At 49.1% G+C, this 23,154-nt stretch overlaps 1 protein-coding gene across 4 annotated transcripts in view; it reads left to right on the top strand.

The window, feature by feature from the left end:
- nod2 (nucleotide-binding oligomerization domain containing 2) overlaps positions 1–19,132 on the top strand; it is a 56,214-nt gene extending 37,082 nt beyond the window's left edge. For 3 of the 4 annotated variants that reach the window (XM_067997897.1, XM_067997896.1, XM_067997898.1), the window contains 6 exons: positions 2,190–2,273; positions 3,037–3,120; positions 3,236–3,319; positions 6,452–6,535; positions 10,935–11,018; positions 18,891–19,132. In XM_067997897.1, the coding sequence (XP_067853998.1) occupies positions 2,190–2,273; positions 3,037–3,120; positions 3,236–3,319; positions 6,452–6,535; positions 10,935–11,018; positions 18,891–18,963 (493 nt within the window). In that variant the 3' untranslated portion in view covers positions 18,964–19,132. The remainder of the gene's footprint in view (positions 1–2,189; positions 2,274–3,036; positions 3,121–3,235; positions 3,320–6,451; positions 6,536–10,934; positions 11,019–18,890) is intronic. The other variant, XM_067997899.1, reaches the window with a different exon arrangement.
- The last annotated feature ends 4,022 nt before the right edge of the window (positions 19,133–23,154 follow it).

The raw sequence follows: 23,154 nt of genomic DNA, 5'->3' as shown, positions 1-23,154 counted from the left end.
GCAGTTTAATCTAGACTTCCCTTGGTCTTTGCCCTGCTTTCTCAGACCATCTGTCCGGTCATGTTCTGTACACTCTCCCTTACTGCCTTTTGTTTCTGTCACCACTTTATTTCCCACTGACTTCCTGCATCGGTTCCCATCCCCCTGCCATATTAGTTTAAACCCTCCCCAACAGCACTAGCAAACACTCCCCCTAGGACATTGGTTCCAGTCCTGCCCAGATGCAGACCGTCCAATTTGTACTAGTCCCACCTCCCCCAGAACCGGTTCCAATGTCCCAGGAATTTGAATCCCTCCCTCTTGCACCATCTCTCAAGCCACGTATTCATCCTAGCTATCCTGTCATTCCTACTCTGACTAGCCCGTGGCACTAGTAGCAATCCTGAGATTACTACCCTTGAGGTCCTACTCTTTAGTTTAACTCCTAACTCCCTAAATTCAGCTTGTAGGACCTCATCCTGTTTTTTACCTATATCATTGGTGCCTATATGCACCACGACAACTGGCTGTTCACCCTCCCCCTCCAGAATGTCCTGCAGCCGCTCCGAGACATCCTTGACCCTTGCACCAGGGAGGCAACATACCATCCTGGAGTCTCGGTTGCGTCCGCAGAAACGCCTGTCTATTCCCCTTACAATCGAGTCCCCTATCACTATAGCTCTGCCACTCTGCTTCCTGCCCTCCTGTGCAGCAGAGCCAGCCACGGTGCCATGAACCTGGCCACTGCCACCTTCCCCTGGTGAGCCATCTCCCCCAACAGTATCCAAAACGGTATACCTGTTTTGGAGGGAGATGACCGCAGGGGACCCCTGCACTGCCTTCCTACTCTTCCTCTGTCTGTTGGTCACCCATTCACTATCTCCCTCAGTAATTTTTATCTGCGGTGTGACCAACTCACTGAACGTGCTATCCACGACTTTCTCAGCATCGCGGATGCTCCAATGTGAGTCCATCCGCAGCTCCAGAGCCGTCAAGCGGTCAAACAATAGCTGCAGCTGGACACACTTCCCGCAGGTGAAGGAATCAGGGATACAGGAAGGATCCCTGAATTCCCACATCCCACAAGAGGAACATGACACGGCTGTGGGATCTCCTGCCATGACTTAACCCTTAAGTTAGCTTAACAACAACTACAATGTCAAGAGAAAAAAAAGGAAAGAAAAACTACTTACCACTCCCTTTAAGGAGTTTACTCCTTTAAATTGTTCTTAATTTAGGGAATGTTAACTACACTAGGGACCTTGATTCATTAAAAAATAAACGCTACTTCCTATAAGACCTGCAGACCTTCCCTTTCTTTTTACTTTAGTTACTGTAGATAAGTAGAAATACTCACCTGAACCTACTCACCAATCAGGTGCCTCCCCTGTGTCGCGTCCCGATCTGATTCCTGACGTCACTTCGAACTCGGTCGCAGCTCCGCTCGGCTCGGCTCGGCTCCTCTCAGCTGTTCTCAGCGCTCTGGAATCCCGCCTTTTATCGGATGCTCCCTCCGCTCAGCTCGGCTCCTCTCAGCTGTTCTCAGCGCTCTGAAATCCCGCCTTTTATCGGACGCTCCCTCCGCTCGGCTCGGCTCCTCTCAGCTGTTCTCAGCGCTCTGGAATCCCGCCTTTTATCGGACGCTCCCTCCGCTCGGCTCGGCTCCTCTCAGCTGTTCTCAGCGCTCTGGAATCCCGCCTTTTATCGGACGCTCCCTCCGCTCGGCTCGGCTCCTCTCAGCTGTTCTCAGCGCTCTGGAATCCCGCCTTTTATCGGACGCTCCCTCCGCTCGGCTCGGCTCCTCTCAGCTGTTCTCAGCGCTCTGGAATCCCGCCTTTTATCGGACGCTCCCTCCGCTCGGCTCGGCTCCTCTCAGCGCTCTGAAATCCCGCCTTTTATCGGATGCTCCCTCCGCTCGGCTCGGCTCCTCTCAGCTAGGAAAGGTTTTAGCAGATCTCTAGCAGAGTGGCTATGGACATATCCACCTTACAATGGCAGATCAGGGTGGGTGCCTCTAAAGTGTCCTTGAAAGCGTCGGTAGTCACCCTGAGAATTCAAACAATCCTGTCCCTGGGATTTTGCTCTTTGGCCATCAAGTTGGATGGCTATGAGGTCTGCTTCTGCTGCAGAGGACCCATTAAAATTGTTAGGCCATTAGATTTTAAAATGGTGCTTATTTATACCTTGTATTCAATCTTTAATATTCCCAGGCTAGGCAACAACCATTTAACAGCTGCTGGGGCAGAAGTGCTGGCAGAAGGTTTAAAACAGAACAACTCCATCCAGTACTTGGGGTATGTCCTTTTGATTGTTCTCTATTAACATGCTGATACTGAACATTGTACACACTTCACATGCCTTCTATTCACAATTGAAATGCCCAACAACAGCAAAAAAAACAAAGGTGACATGAGGATAAACTTTTTTACACAGCGAGTGGTTAGGTTCTGGAATGCTTTGCCAGAGTGGGTGGTGGAGGCAGATTCAATCATGGCCTTCAAAAGCGAACTGGATTAGTACTTGAAAGGAAAAAAATTGCAGGGTTACGGGGGAGTGGGACTAGCTGGATTGCTGTTGCATAGCGCTGGCATGGACTCGATGGGCCAAATGGCCTCCTTCCGTGCTGTAACCTTTCAATGATTCTATGATAATAAATCCTTAGATTAGAACAATCTCTTTTACCTCTTGGATTTGGTATTTTTTTGCGCCTGCTGCTGTAGAAAATGTATTTTCATAGTAACAGATAAAAATATGAAAGTTAAATAATAGAATAACAGAAATTAGAACACATCATTGTAAGGTTTTAGTGGGTAATTTTAACCTAACCCACCCGGAGGGAAACTCACGATAGTGGGTTTGAAGTCAGTGGAAAGTAAAATCAGGTGGGGTGTGAAACAGACGGCGGATCAGTTTCCCACCAGGCGGGTTAGGTTAAAATGACCCCTATTTCATTTATAATATAACTCAGCAATGCCAAACACTATGAACATGAAATCATTTTTCACCACTTGCTACCATATCAGGATTCATAAAATGTTTGCTTGAATGTTTATCCAGACTTTGGGGAAACAAAATTGGAGATGCTGGTGCATGTGCTATAGCAGCAGCTCTTGAGGATAACACAAGCATGTTATGGCTAAGGTAAGGATGCTTATGTAGCGATGCCTCTAACGGAACTTTTGGATTCAAACTTCATTTTTAAAAACCTGTTCTGTTTAGGTACGTAACTCAATGGACTTTTTTTTCTGACCATTAGTCTTGTAGATAACAACGTTGGCAGTCGCGGTGCTAGAGCTTTGGCTTTAATGCTGAAAAAGAACACTGTCCTCGAGGAGCTGTGGTGAGTGTCTTCAAGACGTCAGCGTGGAAACATGACTAAATAATGAAGCACTTGGAGTGGGGTCAAATCCTTAATCAGTCTCCGTATAATTTATTATTCTTTTATTATGGTTACTGATATTTGCGGTACGCAAACATTTTTTTTCTGTACTCCTAGCATGGTGTTTGAAGAGCGTTTGCTGGTATGATGCAGCCCTCATTGTGCACTTCAAATAAGGTGTGAATCTCTTGTTAATTTTGACACTTCTTTGGAAATGGGTGCTCTTGAGATACTTCCACTAATTCAGCTTTTGCCGCTATGTACAGTAATGTACTCTAAGCAGAGCCCGTAGAATTCTGCAGCACCTCCAGGCCAATGCCTGTGGCAACCCCATATCAATTCTGCAGTGTGAGAATGTAGATTCCATGGTAAGTCTGTCCAGGGTTTGGGGACATCGCAGTTCCAATATCTGTTTAAAATACTACTGAAAAACAAGTGGTAAATGGGTTGCTTTTGTTTAGAAGAACTCAGTATTTTAATTGTTTAAAAGCCATGTGCTATTTACAGTATTAATAGCTGCCACTTAATACCTGGATGTCTCAGCTGACTTTTCACTGAGGCAGCTGGGTGTTGAGTAGTAGATAACCGATATCTGGTGCTCTGAATGGGAATAGTGCCAACTGATACTAGTCTTCCAATCCCTATTGATTTGTGGCTCATTAATCCCCATGTATTTCACGCTTTGTACATTTAGCTGCTAAGCTAGACTCGGAGCTCCTGTAAAGACATCTAATTTAGATGCTGTGAGCAATGGGTTACATAGTACAAAAGCATTTCAACTTTATACGCTTTAACTGCAAATAAGTGCAAGGTTTGAAATGCACAGCGATTTAAGGAGCTGCATAATCAATGGAAATTGATGTTATCTGACCCCATTCGGAATCAAAACATCAGGTATTAGTTCCAATGAGGAAATGAAGTAAAAAAATGGCGGTGGAAAAATTCCACAGCAGTTGATAAAATCCATGGTGATTTCCATGGCCGTGGGATCGCAGAACACTGGGGCCCTGATTATACTGAAAAACTGGGTTCTACAAGATAGGAGGATATTTATTGTTATCTTCCTTTGCTTAGCACACCAAACAGTCAGTCAAGGAAGGCAGGAATTCGGATGAGTAACTGAAGAAATTGTGACAGTTTAGCAATAAATATTTGAAAACAGGAAAAAAAAAGGTGTGTAAATAAGTCAAACTCTGAGACGTTGGTTGGCAAGCATATTTTGTGGGTAAGGAGAAGCCCATTTTATGACCATTGATATTGGTTGGGTATAAAATAGAGACTGACAGTAACGTGGGGCAGGATTTTAGCCTGGAAAAACAGGTGGGTCGGGGGTGGCGGGGGCAATAACAAATGCAAAAATTTAAAACCCACCCCAACCCGCCCATTTCCAATTTTCACAGGAGTTGGACGAGGGGCAGGCGTCCATCCCGATCTTAGGAGGCGAGTCGGTCAGTGAAAGCTTTTAAGGATGCTGCGGGCCTCCATATTCAAAGCTTTTTTGATTTTAGCCATTGGGGGGCCAGGATTACCGGGCCTTCTCCTTCACGCCACATGAGAGGAGGCGAGAAGGCCTGACTGCAGGTAAGGGCCTTTACAGCAAAGCTTGTGGGCCCAGAGGAGCACGAGTGCTTCCTCCAGGCCCAACAAGCCTACCTGCTGCGACCACTCCCACAATCTCCAACCCCCCCCCACCCCCAACCTCGATCTTGGACCCAACCCTGCATGATCTCGGACCCAACCCCCCGACGATCGCTGACCCGAGACCCCCCCAACGATAACGGACCCGAGACACCCCCCCTCCCCCCGACGATCGCGGACCCGAGACCCCCCCCACAGGATCTCTGACCCGACCACCCCCACCCCAGCTTCTCGACCCGAGACCCCCCCCCCCCCCCGCAGGATCTCTGACCCGACCACCCCCACCCCAGCTTCTCGACCCGACCCCCCCCCCCCCCACCCAGGATCTCCAACCCGACCTCCAAACCCCCCCACAGTTGATGACCCCCGACCCCGACAGCCCTCCAATGACTGACAGCACCCCGATGGCCCCCCGATGACTGACCCACAAACCCCCTGGTGACCCCTGCCCCCCGCCCCCCCCCCCCATCTAACAATTACCTGAACGTCCTTTTCCTGGCTCATCTCCCACCCAACTGAGAGCCAGCCCGTCGATCAGGCTGGCCTGCCAGACAGGAAACCTGCAAAAAAGAAACAACGTCTTTATGTCAAAATAGTAAGGACCTCAGGGAAACCCGTACTTCCGAGTTTCCTGACAGGAATTCCACCCTCCTTCCCTGCCCCCGGTCTAAAATCATGCCCGAGTAGTTTCAGATGTGTGTCACAAACAGGGTCAGGGATGGCATGCATTCTTCAACTGACTGTAGACAATGTGATGGGCAGTTTAGTGTGTGTGTGTGTGTGTGTGTGTGTGTGTGTCTGTATAATATACGAGTGCTGGGATTGGCTCAAGTGAGGTGAGAGGCAGGCAATACCTGCAATTAGAAAACATTGATAGGTCGCGAGGGAAGGGTGACCCTACCTGAGGGTACAGAGAGATCTGAAGGGGGGGGGTGGTGGGGAGGTGCAAGTAAACATTGGGAATCAGATGAGGGGACTGAGAATGGTGAGGATGGGCAAATAGGCGGCATTGGGAAAAGAGTAGGCAGAGGAGCATTAACATCTGAAATGGGAATGGAAATGGCAGGGTCATGGGCCAGCATTATGGAGGCAAGGTGAAGCGGGCATCACCATAAGCCACAGTGCCATCGAGCTTCTGGCGGACTGAAAGGCAAACATAATGGGAAGTAAGCATATTATATAGCTGTTCTGTGAGCTGTTGATCAAGCAGCTCTCTGAATCTGATTGGCCCAATGAGCATTTCATAAGGTATTGAAAACCAGTCATGAGTCAATAATTCAGCTGACCCATGATCCTAGATGGTCTGTTCTAGCTTTAAAACTGGCAGGTAATTTTCCTGCCAAAACCACCTCATGTCAAATGGTCTTTAATGCACACTAGTGTGTTTAAAATAAACAGTAATTGGAAAATGAAAATCTAGTATTATTTTCCGTTTATACTTGTTTTTCTTTGCAGCCTTCAGGAGAACAATTTAGTTGATGAGGACATGCTGCATTTTGTCGAAGGACTGCAGAACAACTCAAGCTTGAAGGTTCTCAAGTATGTAGTGATATGCCAATAAATGTGAAATTTATCCAGAATTAATGGTTAAACTCTAATTATATACAGTACTGTAATTTGACAGGAATTTTAAACTACACACCTTGCTTGAAATCTATTGCAAAATTATTTCTTGGATACAATTAATTCTTAGATCTTGGGCGGAGAACTGTTGATTCTATGTGAGAGAGACCAGGAGGGTAAGGTGGGCAGCCCATACTATTTCTGATGCATAACCCAATGGTATAAATGGTCATTGTTCATCCTGAATTAGCTAACAAGGTAAAACAGGCTTTTAGAACTTAAATAATGGATCCAAGAAAATAGTTAATTGCGATGGATAGAGATCCATCCAGTTTCAGGTTTAAGGATATTTCATTTTGATATGAACTTAGGGTGAGGTCATGCTGCTAACATTTTTAACTGTTGATGGCTATGTTCTTAGATGTCCTTTGTCCCTTTTTGGCTGAATACACAGCAATGTGGTTGATTCTTAATTGCCCTCTGAAATGGCCTAGCAAGCCACTCAGTTGTAAAATCTCGCTAAAAAAAGTCACAATAAGAATAAAACTGGATGGAACACCCGGCATCGGACCACTAGGCACCGGACATGACAAAGGCAAACAAAGCCCAGCTGACCCTGCAAAGTCCTCCTCACTCACTAACATCTGGGGACTTGTGCCAAAATTGGGAGAGCTGTCCCACAGACTAGTGAAGCAACAGCCTGACATAGCCATACTCACAGAATCATACCTTTCAGCCAACGTCCCAGACTCTTACATCACAATCCCTGGGTATGTCCTGTCCCACCGGCAGGACAGACCGACCAGAGGTGATGGTACAGTGATATACAGTCAGGAGGGAGTGGCCCTGGGAGTCCTCAACATTGACTCTGGACCCCATGAAATCTCATGGCATCAGGTCAAACATGGGCAAGGAAACCTGCTGATTACCACCGACCGTCCTCCCTCAGCTGATGAATCAGTCCTCCTCCATGTTGAACATCACCTGGAGGAAGCACTGAGGGTAGCAAGGGCACAGAATGTACTCTGGGTGGGGGACTTCAATGTCCATCACCAAGAGTGGCTCGGTAGCACCACTACTGACCGAGCTGGCCGAGTCCTGAAGGACATAGCTGCCAGACTGGGCCTGCGGCAGGTGGTGAGCGAACCAACACGAGGGAAAAACTTACTTGACCTCGTCCTCACCAACCTACCTGTCGCAAATGCATCTGTCCATGACAGTATTGGTAGGAGTGACCACCGCACAGTCCTTGTGGAGACGAAGTCCTGTCTTCGCACTGAGGACACCATCCAACGTGTTGTGTGGCACTACCACAATGCTAAATGGGATAGATTCAGAACAGATCTGGCAGCTCAAAACAGAGCATTCATGAGGCGCTGTGGGCCATCAGCACCAGCAGAATTGTATTCGAGCACAATCTGTAACCTCATGGCCCGGCATATTCCTCACTCTACCATTACCAACAAGCCAGGGGATCAACCCTGGTTCAATGAGGAGTGTAGAAGAGCATGCCAGGAGCAGCACCAGGCATACCTAAAAATGAGGTGCCAACCTGGTGAAGCTACAACTCAGGACTACATGCATGCTAAACAGCGGAAGCAACATGCTATAGACAGAGCCAAGCGATTCCACAACCAACGGATCAGATCAAAGCTCTGCAGTCTGCCACATCCAGTCGTGAATGGTGGTGGACAATTAAACAACTAACGGGACGAGGAGGCTCTGCAAACATCCCCATCCTCAATGGTGGTGGAGCCCAGCACGTGAGTGCAAAAGACAAGGCTGAAGCGTTTGCAACCATCTTCAGCCAGAAGTGCCGAGTAGATGATTCATCTCGGCCTCCTCCCGATATCCCCACCATCACAGAAGCCAGTCTTCAGCCAATTCGATTCACTCCACGTAATATCAAGAAACGGCTGAGTGCACTGGATACAGCAAAGGCTATGGGCCCTGACAACATCCCGGCTGTAGTGCTGAAGACTTGTACTCCAGAACTAGCTGCGCCTCTAGCCAAGCTGTTTCAGTATAGCTACAATACTGGCATTTACCCGACAATGTGGAAAATTGCCCAGGTATGTCCTGTCCACAAAAGCAGGACAAATCCAATCCGGCCAATTACCGCCCCATCAGTCCACTCTCAATCATCAGCAAAGTGATGGAAGGTGTCGTCGACAGTGCTATCAAGCGGCACTTACTCACCAATAACCTGCTCACCGATGCTCAGTTTGGGTTCCGCCAGGACCACTCTGCTCCAGACCTCATTACAGCCTTGGTCCAAACAAAAGAGCTGAATTCCAGAGGCGAGGTGAGAGTGACTGCCCTTGACATCAAGGCAGCATTTGACCGAGTGAGGCACCAAGGAGCCCTTGTAAAATTGAAGTCAATGGGAATCAGGGGGAAAACTCTCCAGTGGCTGGAGTCATACCTAGCACAAAGGAAGATGGTAGTGGTTGTTGGAGGCCAATCATCTCAGCCCCAGGACATTGCTGCAGGAGTTCCTCAGGGCAGTGTCCTAGGCCCAACCATCTTCAGCTGCTTCATCAATGACCTTCCCTCCATCATAAGGTCAGAAATGGGGATGTTCGCTGATGATTCCACAGTGTTCAGTTCCATTCGCAACCCCTCAGATAATGAAGCAGTCCGAGCCCGCATGCAGCAAGACCTGGACAACATCCAGGCTTGGGCTCATAAGTGGCAAGTAACATTCACACTAGACAAGTGCCAGGCAATGACCATCTCCAACAAGAGAGAGTCTAACCACCTCCCCTTGACATTCAACGGTATTACCATCGCCGAATCCCCCATCATCAACATTCTGGGGGTCACCATTGACCAGAAACTTAACTGGACCAGCCACATAAATACTGTGGCTACAAGAGCAAGTCAGAGGCTGGGTATTCTGCGGCGAGTGACTCACCTCCTGACACCCCAAAGCCTTTCCACCATCTACAAGGCACAAGTGAGGAGTGTGATGCAATACTCTCCACTTGCCTGGATGAGTGCAGCTCCAATAACACTCAAGAAGCTCGACACCATCCAGGACAAAGCAGCCCGCTTGATTGGCACCCCATCCGCCATGCTAAAGATTCACTCCCTTCACCACCGGCGCACTGTGGCTGCAGTGTGTACCATCCACAGGATGCACTGCAGCAAGTCGCCAAGGCTTCTTCGATAGCACCTCCCAAACCCGCGACCTCTACCACCTGGAAGGATAAGAGCAGCAGGCACATGGGAACAACACCACCTGCACGTTCCCCTCCAAGTCCCACACCATCCCGACTTCGAAATATATTGTCGTTCCTTCATTGTCACTGGGTCAAAATCCTGGAACTCCCTTCCTAACAGCACCATGGGAAAACCTTCACCACACGGACTGCAGCAGTTCAAGAAGGCGGCTCACCACCACCTTTTCGAGGGCAATTAGGGATGGGCAATAAATGCCAGCCTCGCCAGTGACGCCCACATCCCATGAACGAATAAAAAAAAACTGTGGGGATTTCCTGTTAAAGTGCAACAAGAATTCCCTAATGGCTGGATCATCAAAATGAGCTATGTTTAACAAAAGTAGATGAGGTGTGCACGTTGTATCTGCATCAGCATTTCCCAGGTACCCAGTCACAAATTCCAATTGTCTTGAGTCTGACTAAGTGAACACCCATTCATACAGCTCTCCTATTACCCAACCATCCAGGTACAATAATAGAAACATTTAACATTGATTATCAGGCTGTGTGTGAAATGGCCTGTAATTACCGACCATCAGAGGGAATCCTGCTATCAGGCACTTGACTGTTGTGACTGGTCTTTTGTCTTTGAGATATAGCTGAGGGGCAGGCCTAGTTTCTCCATTTCAGTTCAACCAAGTGCACAGGTCACTGAGGTGAGGTAGAGCTTGGTGTCTGCAAAGGCATGCATTTATGTACGAATGCTCATGAAACGACTGTTGTTATTTTGATATCAGAATATGGTTTTAAGTCACTGATGAGAATTAAGAACTGTATTGGTCATTTAATCTGCTGACCTATTTTGTTTCTCTGTATGTCACTTTCTCTTAAACATAAAGTAGTTTTAGCCTGAGCTACACAGTCTTTCGGTGTGGTGTTTTCATGTCTTTTGGAGAGACCAGGAGGGTAAGGTGGGCAGCCTATACAATTTCTGATGCATAACCCAATGATTCATCGTTCATTGTTCATCCTGAGGCACACTATTCCATTCACTCTATGAATAAGGTCAGGTTTTGGCTTATCAATGGAGGTTGACCTTGTTTGGTTAGTGTGAGTGAACAATATTGGAAGCCGCCCGAATTATAAGAGTAACTTCATTATATAGGAACAGAATGTCCATACCATGGTTTTCTATTTCTTCCTGCCTGCAGGCTGGCTAATAATAGGATAAGCAGAAAAGGAGTCGAGTTTATTGCCAAAGTTCTGAAGCACAATGTCACCATTGCATCTGTTTGGTAAGTAACAAGTTAAAAACAAACAAACCAAGTACACGTGGGTTTTCCAGTTGTATTTATTGAGAAACCATTTGCACTCAACCTTTAGGACCAAGAGTAGGCCATCCAGCCCCTTGAGCCTGTTCCGCCTTTCTTTTAGATCATGGCTGAATTGTACCTCAACTCCATTTATCCACCTTTGTTCTATATCCCTTGATACCATTACCTAACAAAAATTTTTCAGTTTCAGTCTTGAAAATTTCAATTGACTCAGCATCCACAGCCTTTTGGGAGAGAGTGTTCCAGGTTTCCAGTAGCTTTTGTGTAAAAAAAAAAGTCATTCCTGATTTCATTTCTAAATGGCCAAGCTCTAATTTAGCCTAGATGTGGAGATGCCGGTGATGGACTGGGGTTGACAATTGTAAACAATTTTACAACACCAAGTTATAGTCCAGCAATTTTATTTTAAATTCACAAGCTTTCGGAGATTTTCTCCTTCCTCAGGCAAATGTTTCAAGAGCTCCTTGAAGCCTACGCATTTATACATATAGAACAATACATGGGGCTCGATTTTAGGGTCGGGTTACCTGCGGGTTTCCAGCGGGGGGGCCCCGAAAATCCCGATCTCGGATCACGTGACCGGATTCGGACGAAATCCCGGCCACTTCCGGGTACCGCGCTGACGTGCGGGGCTGCGCGCGCAAGCCCCGCTGGTGGGAATCCCGCAGGCAATTAAAGCCAGCGGGGTTCCACTTGAGAGCACTTAACTTGCTCGTTGTGGTCAGTTAATGAGCTGAAGCAGCTGTCAAAAGAAGAAGTGTGGGATTTTACGGTCAAAGCAGTCAGTTTCCCACACTGGGGGAAACAGGACCCTTCAAACCAGGCGTGTTGCAGCCAGCAGCCTGTGCCAGGTGCCAAGGTGCGCTCCACGAGGGAGCGCCCTCACCCACGCAGGAGGCCACCGCGTCACATAGGGCAACCCCTGCCCTCCACCAACCCCCGCCAAGCCAGAGGACAGACCGACACGAAACCGCAGCCCCAGTCCGAGGACCCACCCACCTATCCTGCACAACCCCTCACACCAACACCTGCCAGATGGGTGGTGCGTTGACATCGTCGGAGGACGAACAGGATGACCAGCCCCAGCAGCCTCGCAGTCCACGCCGTCCGCCTCGGAGACGTGGGGCCCCCCAACACGGTGCTGCGGCACACCCACCTGCACAGCAGGAGGGAGGGCAACCGCAGAGAGAGATGCGTCGCAGGAGGCACTACCCTCCGCACAGGGTGTACAGAGCGAGGCTCAGCTTCATGGACCTCTCCGAGGAGCAGTGCATACGGAGGCTCAGAGTCAATCGCCAGGTAGTCGCCGACATCTGCAGCCTCCTTAACGACGAGCTGCTCCCTGATGGACCAAGCAGCATCTTCTTACCTGTCGCCGTCAAAGTCACCACTGCCCTCAACTTCTTCGCATCCGGTTCCTTCCAGGGTGCCACCGGGGACATCACCGGGGTCTGTCAGTCCTCTGCACACAAGTGCATAAGGCAGGTCACCGATGGGTTGTTCCGCAGGGCCTCCCACTACATCAACTTCGCCATGGACGAGCGCAGCCAGATGGAGAGGGCGGTTGGATTCCATGCCATGGCCGGCTTCCCACGGGTGCAGGGTGTAATCGACTGCACCCACATCGCAATACGGGCACCTCCGCATGAGCCAGGGCTGTTCATCAACAGGAAGGGGTATCACTCCATGAACGCCCAGCTCATCTGTGACCTCCGCCAGAGATTCCTACACGTGTGCGCCAGATACCCCGGCAGCTGCCACGATGCCTTTGTCCTCAGGGAGTCCGCCGTCCCGCCCATCCTGCAGGCACCCAACGCCGGCAACGGCTGGCTCCTCGGCGACAAGGGGTATCCCCTCCACACGTGGCTCATGACACCTCTGAGGAACCCCATCACCGAGCCGGAGCGTCGGTACAATGACAGCCACACTGCTACCAGGTCTACAATTGAGCAGACCATAGGGCTTCTCAAGATGCGCTTCAGGTGCCTTGATCGTTCTGGGGGAGCGCTCCAATACACACCATTCAGAGTGGGACGAATCATAGTTGTCTGCTGTGCCCTGCACAACATGGCCCAACAGAGAGGGGTGCCGCTGGAGGAGGCCCCATCCACACCCGCCACCCACATTGAGGAAGGCGAGGGCTAGGAGGAGGAGGAGGCGGAGGAGGCGGAGGAGGAGGACGCGCCCGAGGATGTTGGACGACCCATGCACCGAGCCGCGACTCACCGGGATGGTCGCCGGGCCAGGGACGCACTCATACGTCAACGGTTCTCCTAGAGTCAGACACTGCGAGGTGCTCGCATCTCCTCACCTGCACATGCGAGCGGCCATACCAGCCCCCTCCACTGAAGAGTGCTGCCAGTAATCCTGCACCCACAGCAGTGTGCCCAATGGGTGGCAGCAGGTGTTCGCCGTCATGATGGCCTCCACGGAACGCAACTACTGCACAAGCCGCGGAAGAATGGACGAGAGGTGGCAGGAGTGGTGAGAATAGACTATTTAATATGTGGAATGTGACATCATTTAAGAAACAAAGTACAAAATAATAAACACCCTGGTGTATTCCCTTTGTGATTATAAGGCCTTTGGAATTCTTCTCCGGGAACCCCTACCTGGTGCTACCCCTGTGGCTCCAGCAGAGGTAGTGGCAGGTTGCTCGTGTTCTTGCCTTGACCGGGTAGATGCTTTTGGCGGACGGCCCCTGGGTTTCGGTGCCCGTGAGGGCACCTCCACAGACTGCTCCTCCTGCACCGGGGCAGGGGCAGACTCGGCCACCTGGAGAGGAGGCACCATTGCGGGTGCTGGTTGAGAGGTGGGCGACGGGTGGGACGTGGGGACGCCTTGAGAGGCGTCCCCGCTTCCATGTCCCCGGTCACCATCATCCCTCTCTTGGCCTCGGCCCACATCACCCCTTCCACCCTGCTGGACGGCAGTTTGGATGGCATGTGTGAGGCCTTGCAAGGCCACCCCTAGTGTATCCCTCAGCCTGTTGGTGGCGTCGGAATGTTGCTCACCCTGAATCCGTACAGACGTTGTGAGGGCCTGCAAGGACTCGAAGTGGAGCTGTGCGTGACGCTCGAGGGAGGCCAACCTGTCCTCCACCGCAGACAGTCCCGCACCTACCCGCGACACTGTGTCGCCGGTACCCTCCTGTGCCTGCGCCACCAATGCCCACATGCAGGAGGTGGACTCCTCCATCGTCTGCGCTATTGTGGACAATGCGCGCGGCACCTCTGCCAGCACCTCAGCAATTAGCTGGTGGCCCTCGACGACTCTCCTTTTCTCTGGTGGCCCCCTGGGTTCAGCATCTGGGTCCGGCTGAGCAGAGCCTGGAGATGAGTGCTCCCTTCGTCGCGGACCCTCCGCGGCTGCCCCTGCCACCAGGGTCTGCTCATGCTCACTCGTGCGCAGTGACTCACCAAGTGCTACCCCAACTAGTTGGCGAGGGGGACCCACCGAGGTGCGTGTCTCTGCGCTGGTGGATGGTTGGCTCTGATGTGACGATGCACCCTCAGAGACCGCCATGTCCTCTGAGGAATCGCCCTCCATGCTCGCTTGATCCAAAGACGCACCTGCAAGAGAACAGAGGGCACTTTGAGGCATGTGGACCAACTTGACAGTGCGCCTGATGGCAGGTGATGATACGGTCACTCGCGATCATGGGTGTTGAGTGTCAGCTTTCCCTTACCGGCCGTTTCGGCAGCGACACACTCGCCATCGGCCACCGACAGGCAATGTCGCGGGCGGGCGAGGTCGAGCGCCTCCACCTCTGCGTCGGTGAGCTCCACCACTTGCGGCGGCCCACCTCCGGTGCGTGCCCTTTCGCGGTTGTTCTTGCTCCTCTTCTCCTGTGAAGGCAAAACACAGATGTGTGAGTGGGTGCGTCTTGCATCGTGAGACGCATCGAGCATCGGTGTGGTTGGGTTGAGCGTGGCGCGGAACGGATGGGAGGAAGTGTGGGCCACGTGCCCATCCCATTGCATGGGGATTGGGGTGTGTGGTAGTGTTCGGGTGGGGTCAGGGACGGTGGGTACTTGCGTGCACGGCGAGGATGGTGAATGAGTGGCTGTGAGGATTGCTGATGGAGCGCAGTGGTGGCTGTGCAGGAGGGGGTTGTGATCTGCTTGGCGTGATGGTGGGGACGGGATGTGGGAGGGTGCGTTGGTGTACTCACCTTGCCAGACCTAGTCAGGTCATTGAAGCGCTTGCGGCACTGCTCCCAAGTCCTTGGGGTGTTGCCCCTGCTGCTCACCTCCGCCGCCACCTCTGCCCATGCCTTCCTGGTTGCGGCGGCAGGGAACTTGCGCCCATCCTCAGGGAAGAGTGTTTCCCTCCTCCTCCTCACGCCCTCCAGCGTCAGCTGCAGTGCCAGATCTGAAAAACGGGGCGCAGCCTTTCCCCTTGGTTGAGCCATTCTCCCAGACCTCTTGCTTGCAGCAGGAGGGGCTTTGGGAGACTGCCCCTTTAACTGGAGCTCCTACATCGCGTCGACGGTACTGCGCATGCGCAGCCGGCCGGCACGCAGCTGGGGAGCGCAGAACCCGGAAGCAGGCCTTAATGGGTCCAATTATCCCGCGATCGCGTGGGGGACGCACACAATTACCCGTCCGCGTTTTCGACGCTCCCGGAGGACCACCCGCTGGGAACCCGCAGGCCTGCTAAATTCGAGCCCATGGTGTTTACAGACTGCCCCTGCAACTGCCCGTTGCCAAGGCAATCACCGTGTTCAGACAGAGAGGTGTCACCTGCAGAACCCCCGAATACACATTCAACAAAAAAACAAACAGGGAAAAAAAACAGAGAAAAAAAACACAGAGAGAGGCAGAAACATCCGGAAGGCAGAGAGAGCCAGCAAATGACCCATTATATTAAAAACAGATAACATTTGTTCGATGGTGGGGTAACGTGTAGCGTGACATGAACCCAAGATCCCGGTTGAGGCCGTCCTCATGGGTGCGGAACTTGGCTATCAATTTCTGCTCGACGATTTTGCGTTGTCGTGTGTCTCGAAGGCCGCCTTGGAGTACGCTTACCCGAAGGTCGGTGGATGAATGTCCATGACTGCTGAAGTGTTCCCCGACTGGGAGGGAACCCTCCTGTTTGGCGATTGTTGCGCGGTGTCCGTTCATCCGTTGTCGCAGCGTCTGCATGGTCTCGCCAATGTACCATGCTCTGGGGCATCCTTTCCTGCAACGTATGAGGTAGACAACGTTGGCCGAGTCACAGGAGTATGAACCATGCACCTGATGGGTGGTGTCCTCTCGTGTGATGGTGGTATCTGTGTCGATGATCTGGCATGTCTTGCAGAGGTTACCGTGGCAGGGTTGTGTGGCGTCGTGGACGCTGTTCTCTTGAAAGCTAGGTAGTTTGCTGCGAACGATGGTCTGTTTGAGGTTGGGTGGCTGTTTAAAGGCGAGTAGTGGAGGTGTGGGGATGGCCATAGCGAGGTGTTTGTCCTCATTGATGACATGTTGAAGGCTGCGGAGAACATGGCGTAGTTTCTCCGCTCCGGGGAAGTACTGGACGACAAAGGGTACTCTGTTGGTTGCGTCCCGTGTTAGTCTCCTGAGGAGGTCTATGCGATTTTTTGCTGTGGCCCGTCGGAACTGTCGATCGATGAGTCGAGCGTCATATCCCGTTCTTACTAGGGCGTCTTTCAGCGTCTGTAGGTGTCCATCGCGTTCCTCCTCGTCTGAGCAGACCCTGTGTATTCGCAGGGCCTGTCCATAGGGGATGGCCTCTTTGACGTGGTTAGGGTGGAAGCTGGAAAAGTGGAGCATCGTGAGGTTGTCCGTGGGCTTGCGGTAGAGTGAGCTAGCACCTCACTCTACCGCAAGCCCACGGACAACCTCACGATGCTCCACTTTTCCAGCTTCCACCCTAACCACGTCAAAGAGGCCATCCCCTATGGACAGGCCCTGCGAATACACAGGGTCTGCTCAGACGAGGAGGAACGCGATGGACACCTACAGACGCTGAAAGACGCCCTAGTAAGAACGGGATATGACGCTCGACTCATCGATCGACAGTTCCGACGGGCCACAGCAAAAAATCGCATAGACCTCCTCAGGAGACTAACACGGGACGCAACCAACAGAGTACCCTTTGTCGTCCAGTACTTCCCCGGAGCGGAGAAACTACGCCATGTTCTCCGCAGCCTTCAACATGTCATCAATGAGGACAAACACCTCGCTATGGCCATCCCCACACCTCCACTACTCGCCTTTAAACAGCCACCCAACCTCAAACAGACCATCGTTCGCAGCAAACTACCTAGCTTTCAAGAGAACAGCGTCCACGACGCCACACAACCCTGCCACGGTAACCTCTGCAAGACATGCCAGATCATCGACACAGATACCACCATCACACGAGAGGACACCACCCACCAGGTGCATGGTTCATACTCCTGTGACTCGGCCAACGTTGTCTACCTCATACGTTGCAGGAAAGGATGCCCCAGAGCATGGTACATTGGCGAGACCATGCAGACGCTGCGACAACGGATGAACGGACACCGCGCAACAATCGCCAAACAGGAGGGTTCCCTCCCAGTCGGGGAACACTTCAGCAGTCATGGACATTCATCCACCGACCTTCGGGTAAGCGTACTCCAAGGCGGCCTTCGAGACACACGACAACGCAAAATCGTCGAGCAGAAATTGATAGCCAAGTTCCGCACCCATGAGGACGGCCTCAACCGGGATCTTGGGTTCATGTCACGCTACACGTTACCCCACCATCGAACAAATGTTATCTGTTTTTAATATAATGGGTCATTTGCTGGCTCTCTCTGCCTTCCGGATGTTTCTGCCTCTCTCTGTGTTTTTTTTCTCTGTTTTTTTTCCCTGTTTGTTTTTTTGTTGAATGTGTATTCGGGGGTTCTGCAGGTGACACCTCTCTGTCTGAACACGGTGATTGCCTTGGCAACGGGCAGTTGCAGGGGCAGTCTGTAAACACCATGTATTGTTCTATATGTATAAATGCGTAGGCTTCAAGGAGCTCTTGAAACATTTGCCTGAGGAAGGAGAAAATCTCCGAAAGCTTGTGAATTTAAAATAAAATTGCTGGACTATAACTTGGTGTTGTAAAATTGTTTATAATTTAGCCTAATCACTGAATCAGTTGTGCAGTGAGTGCACTCAGATTTCATTTCACCGTGCTAACTGAAGAGAGCTGGGTTTAAAAAAAGGAATGGAGGCCAGGGATTTTTTTTAAATTAAAAAGCAACAACCAAACACTATGTGCCCCATACCTTACACATGATGGTTTTTAAATAAGTCATATTATATTGGTAATACAATTGAAGGGTTCAATGAGAAGTTAAGATAGCAGCCGTTCATAGCAGAACATTTTGGATGAGATGCACTTTATTATTGATTATTGCTAAACATGTAGCTTACATTAACTGCATCTTAAAATGCAATTATTTTTATGGCAAGATTTAACAGCAGGGTTTGGCAGACTTATTATCGCTGGAAAATCTTGATTAGTTAAGTTTGATTTTCCTGTTTAAAGATAGGATTGGCCTTATCTGTAATGTTCCCAAGGTCAAATAGATTTCCAATACTCTTTCCAGAGTCATATATGAATAATACCTATTTGGGGCGATACCATAGAACTGCAGGTGTTCATGGAAGCATAGCTAAGCGAGGGACGAAAGGGACGAAAATTTTGATGGGTGGAGGGGGCAGGGCGATGGAAAGTTTACTGAAGAAGCTATCAGACACTGCAATGTGTCATTCACAACTCAACCAGGAATCTTGTGCAACCCAAGCTAATTCTGAAACAAAGTTGAGTTACATGAAAAATATTGAGTTGTTTTTCCATCAGGTTAAGAGGAAATCACATTACTGCAGAGGAGATCGAAGAAATGACCAGAGCAGAAAGAAGATTGACATTTTGATCAAAAATTTGAAAAGAGAACTTTGTGACCTTTGATACTTGCCTCACATAAAGAACTGTGTTGCTGTGCTTTGTGTCTTATATGAAATGTATTTATAGATGAGAGAATTTTGTAAAGGCTAGGGTCGTATTTATAAATCTTGTATGTTTAATAAACAATCTTCATTTTATCTGTCAGCTGAATCATTCACTCATTGTGGTTTTTATTTCTGTTTTTCATTGGAATGGTTCTGATGGCTAACACAGTGGATTCTACTTACAACATTGCTGTCCTTTTATTGTTCCTGTCACTTACTGTGATCTTGACGGTTTCCAGTATCAGAGCCCTGTTTTGGCTGAAGAAAGAACTTGCATTTATTTGGTGCCTTTCTCATCCTCAGGACATCCCAGAGCAATTCACAGCAAATGAAGTACTTTTGAATTGTAGTCACTGTTGTAATGTAGGCAAACACAGCAGCCGATTTACACACAGCAATGAGATTTTTTTTTAGTTATGTTGTTTTGAGGGATAAATATTGGCTAGGACACTGAGAACTTTCCTGCTCTTCTTCAAATAGTACCGTGGGATCTTTTATGTCCACCTGATCAGCCAGACAGGGCCCCGATTTAATGTCTTATCTGAAAGACAGTACCTCTGACAGTGCAGCACTCCCTCAGTATTGCAGTAAAGTATCTGCCTGGATTACATGCTCAAGTCTCTTGAGTGGGGCTTGAACCCGTGATCTACTGATTCAGGGGCAAGAATGCTACCGCTGAGCCAAGGAAGACACTTAACCTATTTTTTTATGTCCCCTTTTTTCAATTGTTCATTGTTACAGAACAATTCCTGCACATTTTATCATAATCTGGCTACTCCACACGGATGTGAGGCTAGAATTCACTGTTGTTGCACTATTTAAGGATTAACTGTGGGTTACTGAAAGGCCCGGATTTTCATCAGTCCAGTGAATGAACGGCGCCCACCTCTCAGACGTGCACTTGCTCATAAATTTTCCTTGTTTTTTTCATGGCAAGTTCCTCTCATGGGGCACTGAATCCAAACCGGCCCCCTCTCCCAGGCATCTAGGACCTGTGTGAACAGGGTAAGCAACTCTCCATCCCCTTTATCCAATCAGATTAAAGCATCTGATGAGAAGCAAAGATTCAGAACCAGGAAATGTAAGTTAGAATAATGAATTCAATGCCAGATCAGGTACAGAGAGTGAAATAAAGAGAGAGTAAGAAATATTGAATGAAGTGACAGAGATGAAAGAAAAAGTTTTTAAAAAATTTTAAACTTTAAAAAAAGTCCAACAACAATTAAAATCTTAAAACATGAGATTCCACACTTATAAAAGTTAATTTTCAGTGTCTGAGAGGATGTTTGGCAGTCATTAAGACTTACCACGCGTTAAAATTGTGCTTGCACTAAAATGACTTGACGTACCTTTTTTTGGCGAGATTAATTTGAATCCATCAGGTTAGTGCAGGAACTTCACGCCATTCCATTCATTTGAATGGTGAGTCAGCTGGCGAGATGTCTTTCTCGCAGAGTTTACAGAGGAGCAGGGCATCCGGTACAGCAACTTCCAGATTTCCGCGTTTGACTGCGCATATGCGGTCACCCGAAGTTGCTGTACCAGATGCATGGAAAGAATGGTGAGCCCTGTTAACCTTGTCGTTATTTTCACAGGAAAATCCGGCCCAAAGTTTTTGGGAGAATTTTCTCCTCTCCATTAGTTCCCAATATTGCTATTATTAGCTGAAGGAGTAAATCATGTGATCTACTACTCACACAGTAGGCTGACCAATAGAGTGTCAAAACTGATTTACAATCACAGCAAGAAGATTGCTGACCTGAAGAAAACTGGTACAGTAAGGCTAAACTAAAATATTGACTATCAAGTACCTGCCCCAAGTAATCATGCTATAAAGTGTACCCTCATCTGTAAATTAATTTGTACTGAACCATCCTAACAATGAATAAAAGATTGTCCTGTGTAGTCCTACCACAAGAGAAACAATCCACTGAATACTTACCATGCATGGCATACTGCAGCATGGGAGAAAATGCAGTCAGATAGAAATCTTAAAGGTGCTTGACTCAAGAAATCCTGGTAAGCCAACCTAGCTGCGTGATGCATGTTCATTTAGTGTCATGGAATAAGCTGCAGGATGGGTAGCTGTAAGTCACTGCACTACCTAAACTTGCATGACCTTAAGAATATTTACCTGCTTACATGGCAAGATGGCTCATATAATAGGGAAAGAGCTGGTAGAGGTCACAGGCACTGCACCATTGACTCTATTTGAGGAGGCCATATTACACATCGTAGGACGTGATGGTATAGGAATAGTAGGGGAGGGTGAATCTTGGCTAGTACCTTTATACTCGTCACCCTACTTGGTCATTAACACAGGCATAAACCGAACATCGGACATAGTATATCATAACGGGCGAACTGTTTTAAAGTGCGACCTGAACCATTTGTGCTCGCTCTGTGGTTGCTTATAAACTGTTAAATCTCTACCTTCTTCCAGTTCTGCCAAAAGGTCATCGACCTGAAACGTTAACTCTGTTTCACTCTCCACAGATGCTGCCTGACCTGCTGAGTATTTCCAGCATCTTTTATTTTTATTTCAGTTTTCCAATCCGTAGTACTTTGCTTTTAATTTAGTGTTTAATTTACTGCCATTTCTTTTCCAGGAATGCCCACCTTGAAGAAGTTCTGCTCTTCTCTCCAACAGGATCTCTTTTTGTCTCTTTTACCTTGTTCACCTTCATTACTCTACTCTAGATCCATCTTTTGTTTCTCTACTTGTCCCATTTGCACCCCCTTTTTGCTTTGCACCATCATCCCTTTTGTCATTTATTGAGTCCTGCCCTCCCACCCCATCACAGACATTCCCTTTTGTTCTTTCCTCCCCTTCTCTTTCCCCTCCTCCTCCTCCCCCTCCTTTTCCTGGCTCTGTACTTGCTTATGAACTGTTAAAGCTCTGACTTCGTCCAGTTCTAACGAAAGGTCATCGACCTGAAACGTTAACTCTGTTTCTCTCTCCACAGATGCTGCCTGACCTCCTGAGTATTTCCAGCATTTTCTGTTTTTATTTCAGATTTCCAGTATCTGCAGTATTTTGCTTTTATTTTGACGTTTGTTCCTCTTCTATATTTAAAAAAAACAGGAAGCCCCGCACCCCCTAGGTCTCCAAGGTCACTCCATAGACAGCAAATCATAAAGAAGGAAGCCACTCTAGAAATGGTGCCAAAAGAGAAGGCAGGCAATGAGATACCAGTGCAACAGACACCCGGGCCAATATTTAAAGGGTCAATTAATGCAGTCGAAGCAGTTAGGGGGATTACATTTTTATGTATTCAGTCAGACAAATAATTATAACTTTCCCTGAACATGTCTCCTGTGGCCTCTGAAAGGCGCCATGGATACAGAGGCAAGTTGCAGACGGCCCTCATTTGGACCTTTAAACCAGCAATTGACACATCTGAATAAAAGGTGAGCTTTTTGCAGCAGGGCACTCAGTTCTCTCAGACAAGCGAACTCTTTGGGAGTTCTGTGTTTAGATTGAGATTTCTTTGTTAAGACTAAGAATTCTTGTGTTCAGACATACCTACGTTTTGGAGCCCCTCAAACTGACACTGTAAGGATGGGGAGCAGGTGCAATGGATTTATTTCACTGTACACCTAAAGAGGAGGCACATTACCATCTGCGGCAAGCACAGGGTGCAGTTCTGAGAGCTGCAGGTGCACAAGAGAGAGTGCGCCGTGTGGACCTGGAGAAGAGCAGAGAGGGGACCAACGGAGGGGCCGAGGTCGTAGGAAACACTGCCCACGTGAGAGGGTCTACAGACAGAGGCTGAGCTTTCTGGACCTCTATGAGGAGCAGTGCCTACGTAGGCTCAGATTGAGTCACCAGTTGGTCGCAGACATCTGTACGCTCCTTCATGCAGAGCTGCTCCCAGCTGAGCCTGTTGGCCATGCATTGCCCATCGCAATTAAAGTTATTACTGCCATCAATTTCTTTGCCTCCGGATTCTTCCAGGGTGCCACCAGTGTCATCTCCAGGGTCTCTAAGTCGTCTGCACTTAAGTGTATATGACAGGTGATGGGTGGCTTGTTTGCCAGGGCATCCGACTACGTCAACTTCCCCATCGACGACATCAGCCAGACTGAGAGGGCGGTAGGTTTCCATTCTCTGG

This window comes from Heptranchias perlo, chromosome 16, assembly GCF_035084215.1.
Source record: "Heptranchias perlo isolate sHepPer1 chromosome 16, sHepPer1.hap1, whole genome shotgun sequence".
Taxonomy (NCBI): domain Eukaryota; kingdom Metazoa; phylum Chordata; class Chondrichthyes; order Hexanchiformes; family Hexanchidae; genus Heptranchias; species Heptranchias perlo.
This window is presented reverse-complemented; position numbering and strand designations above follow the sequence as displayed.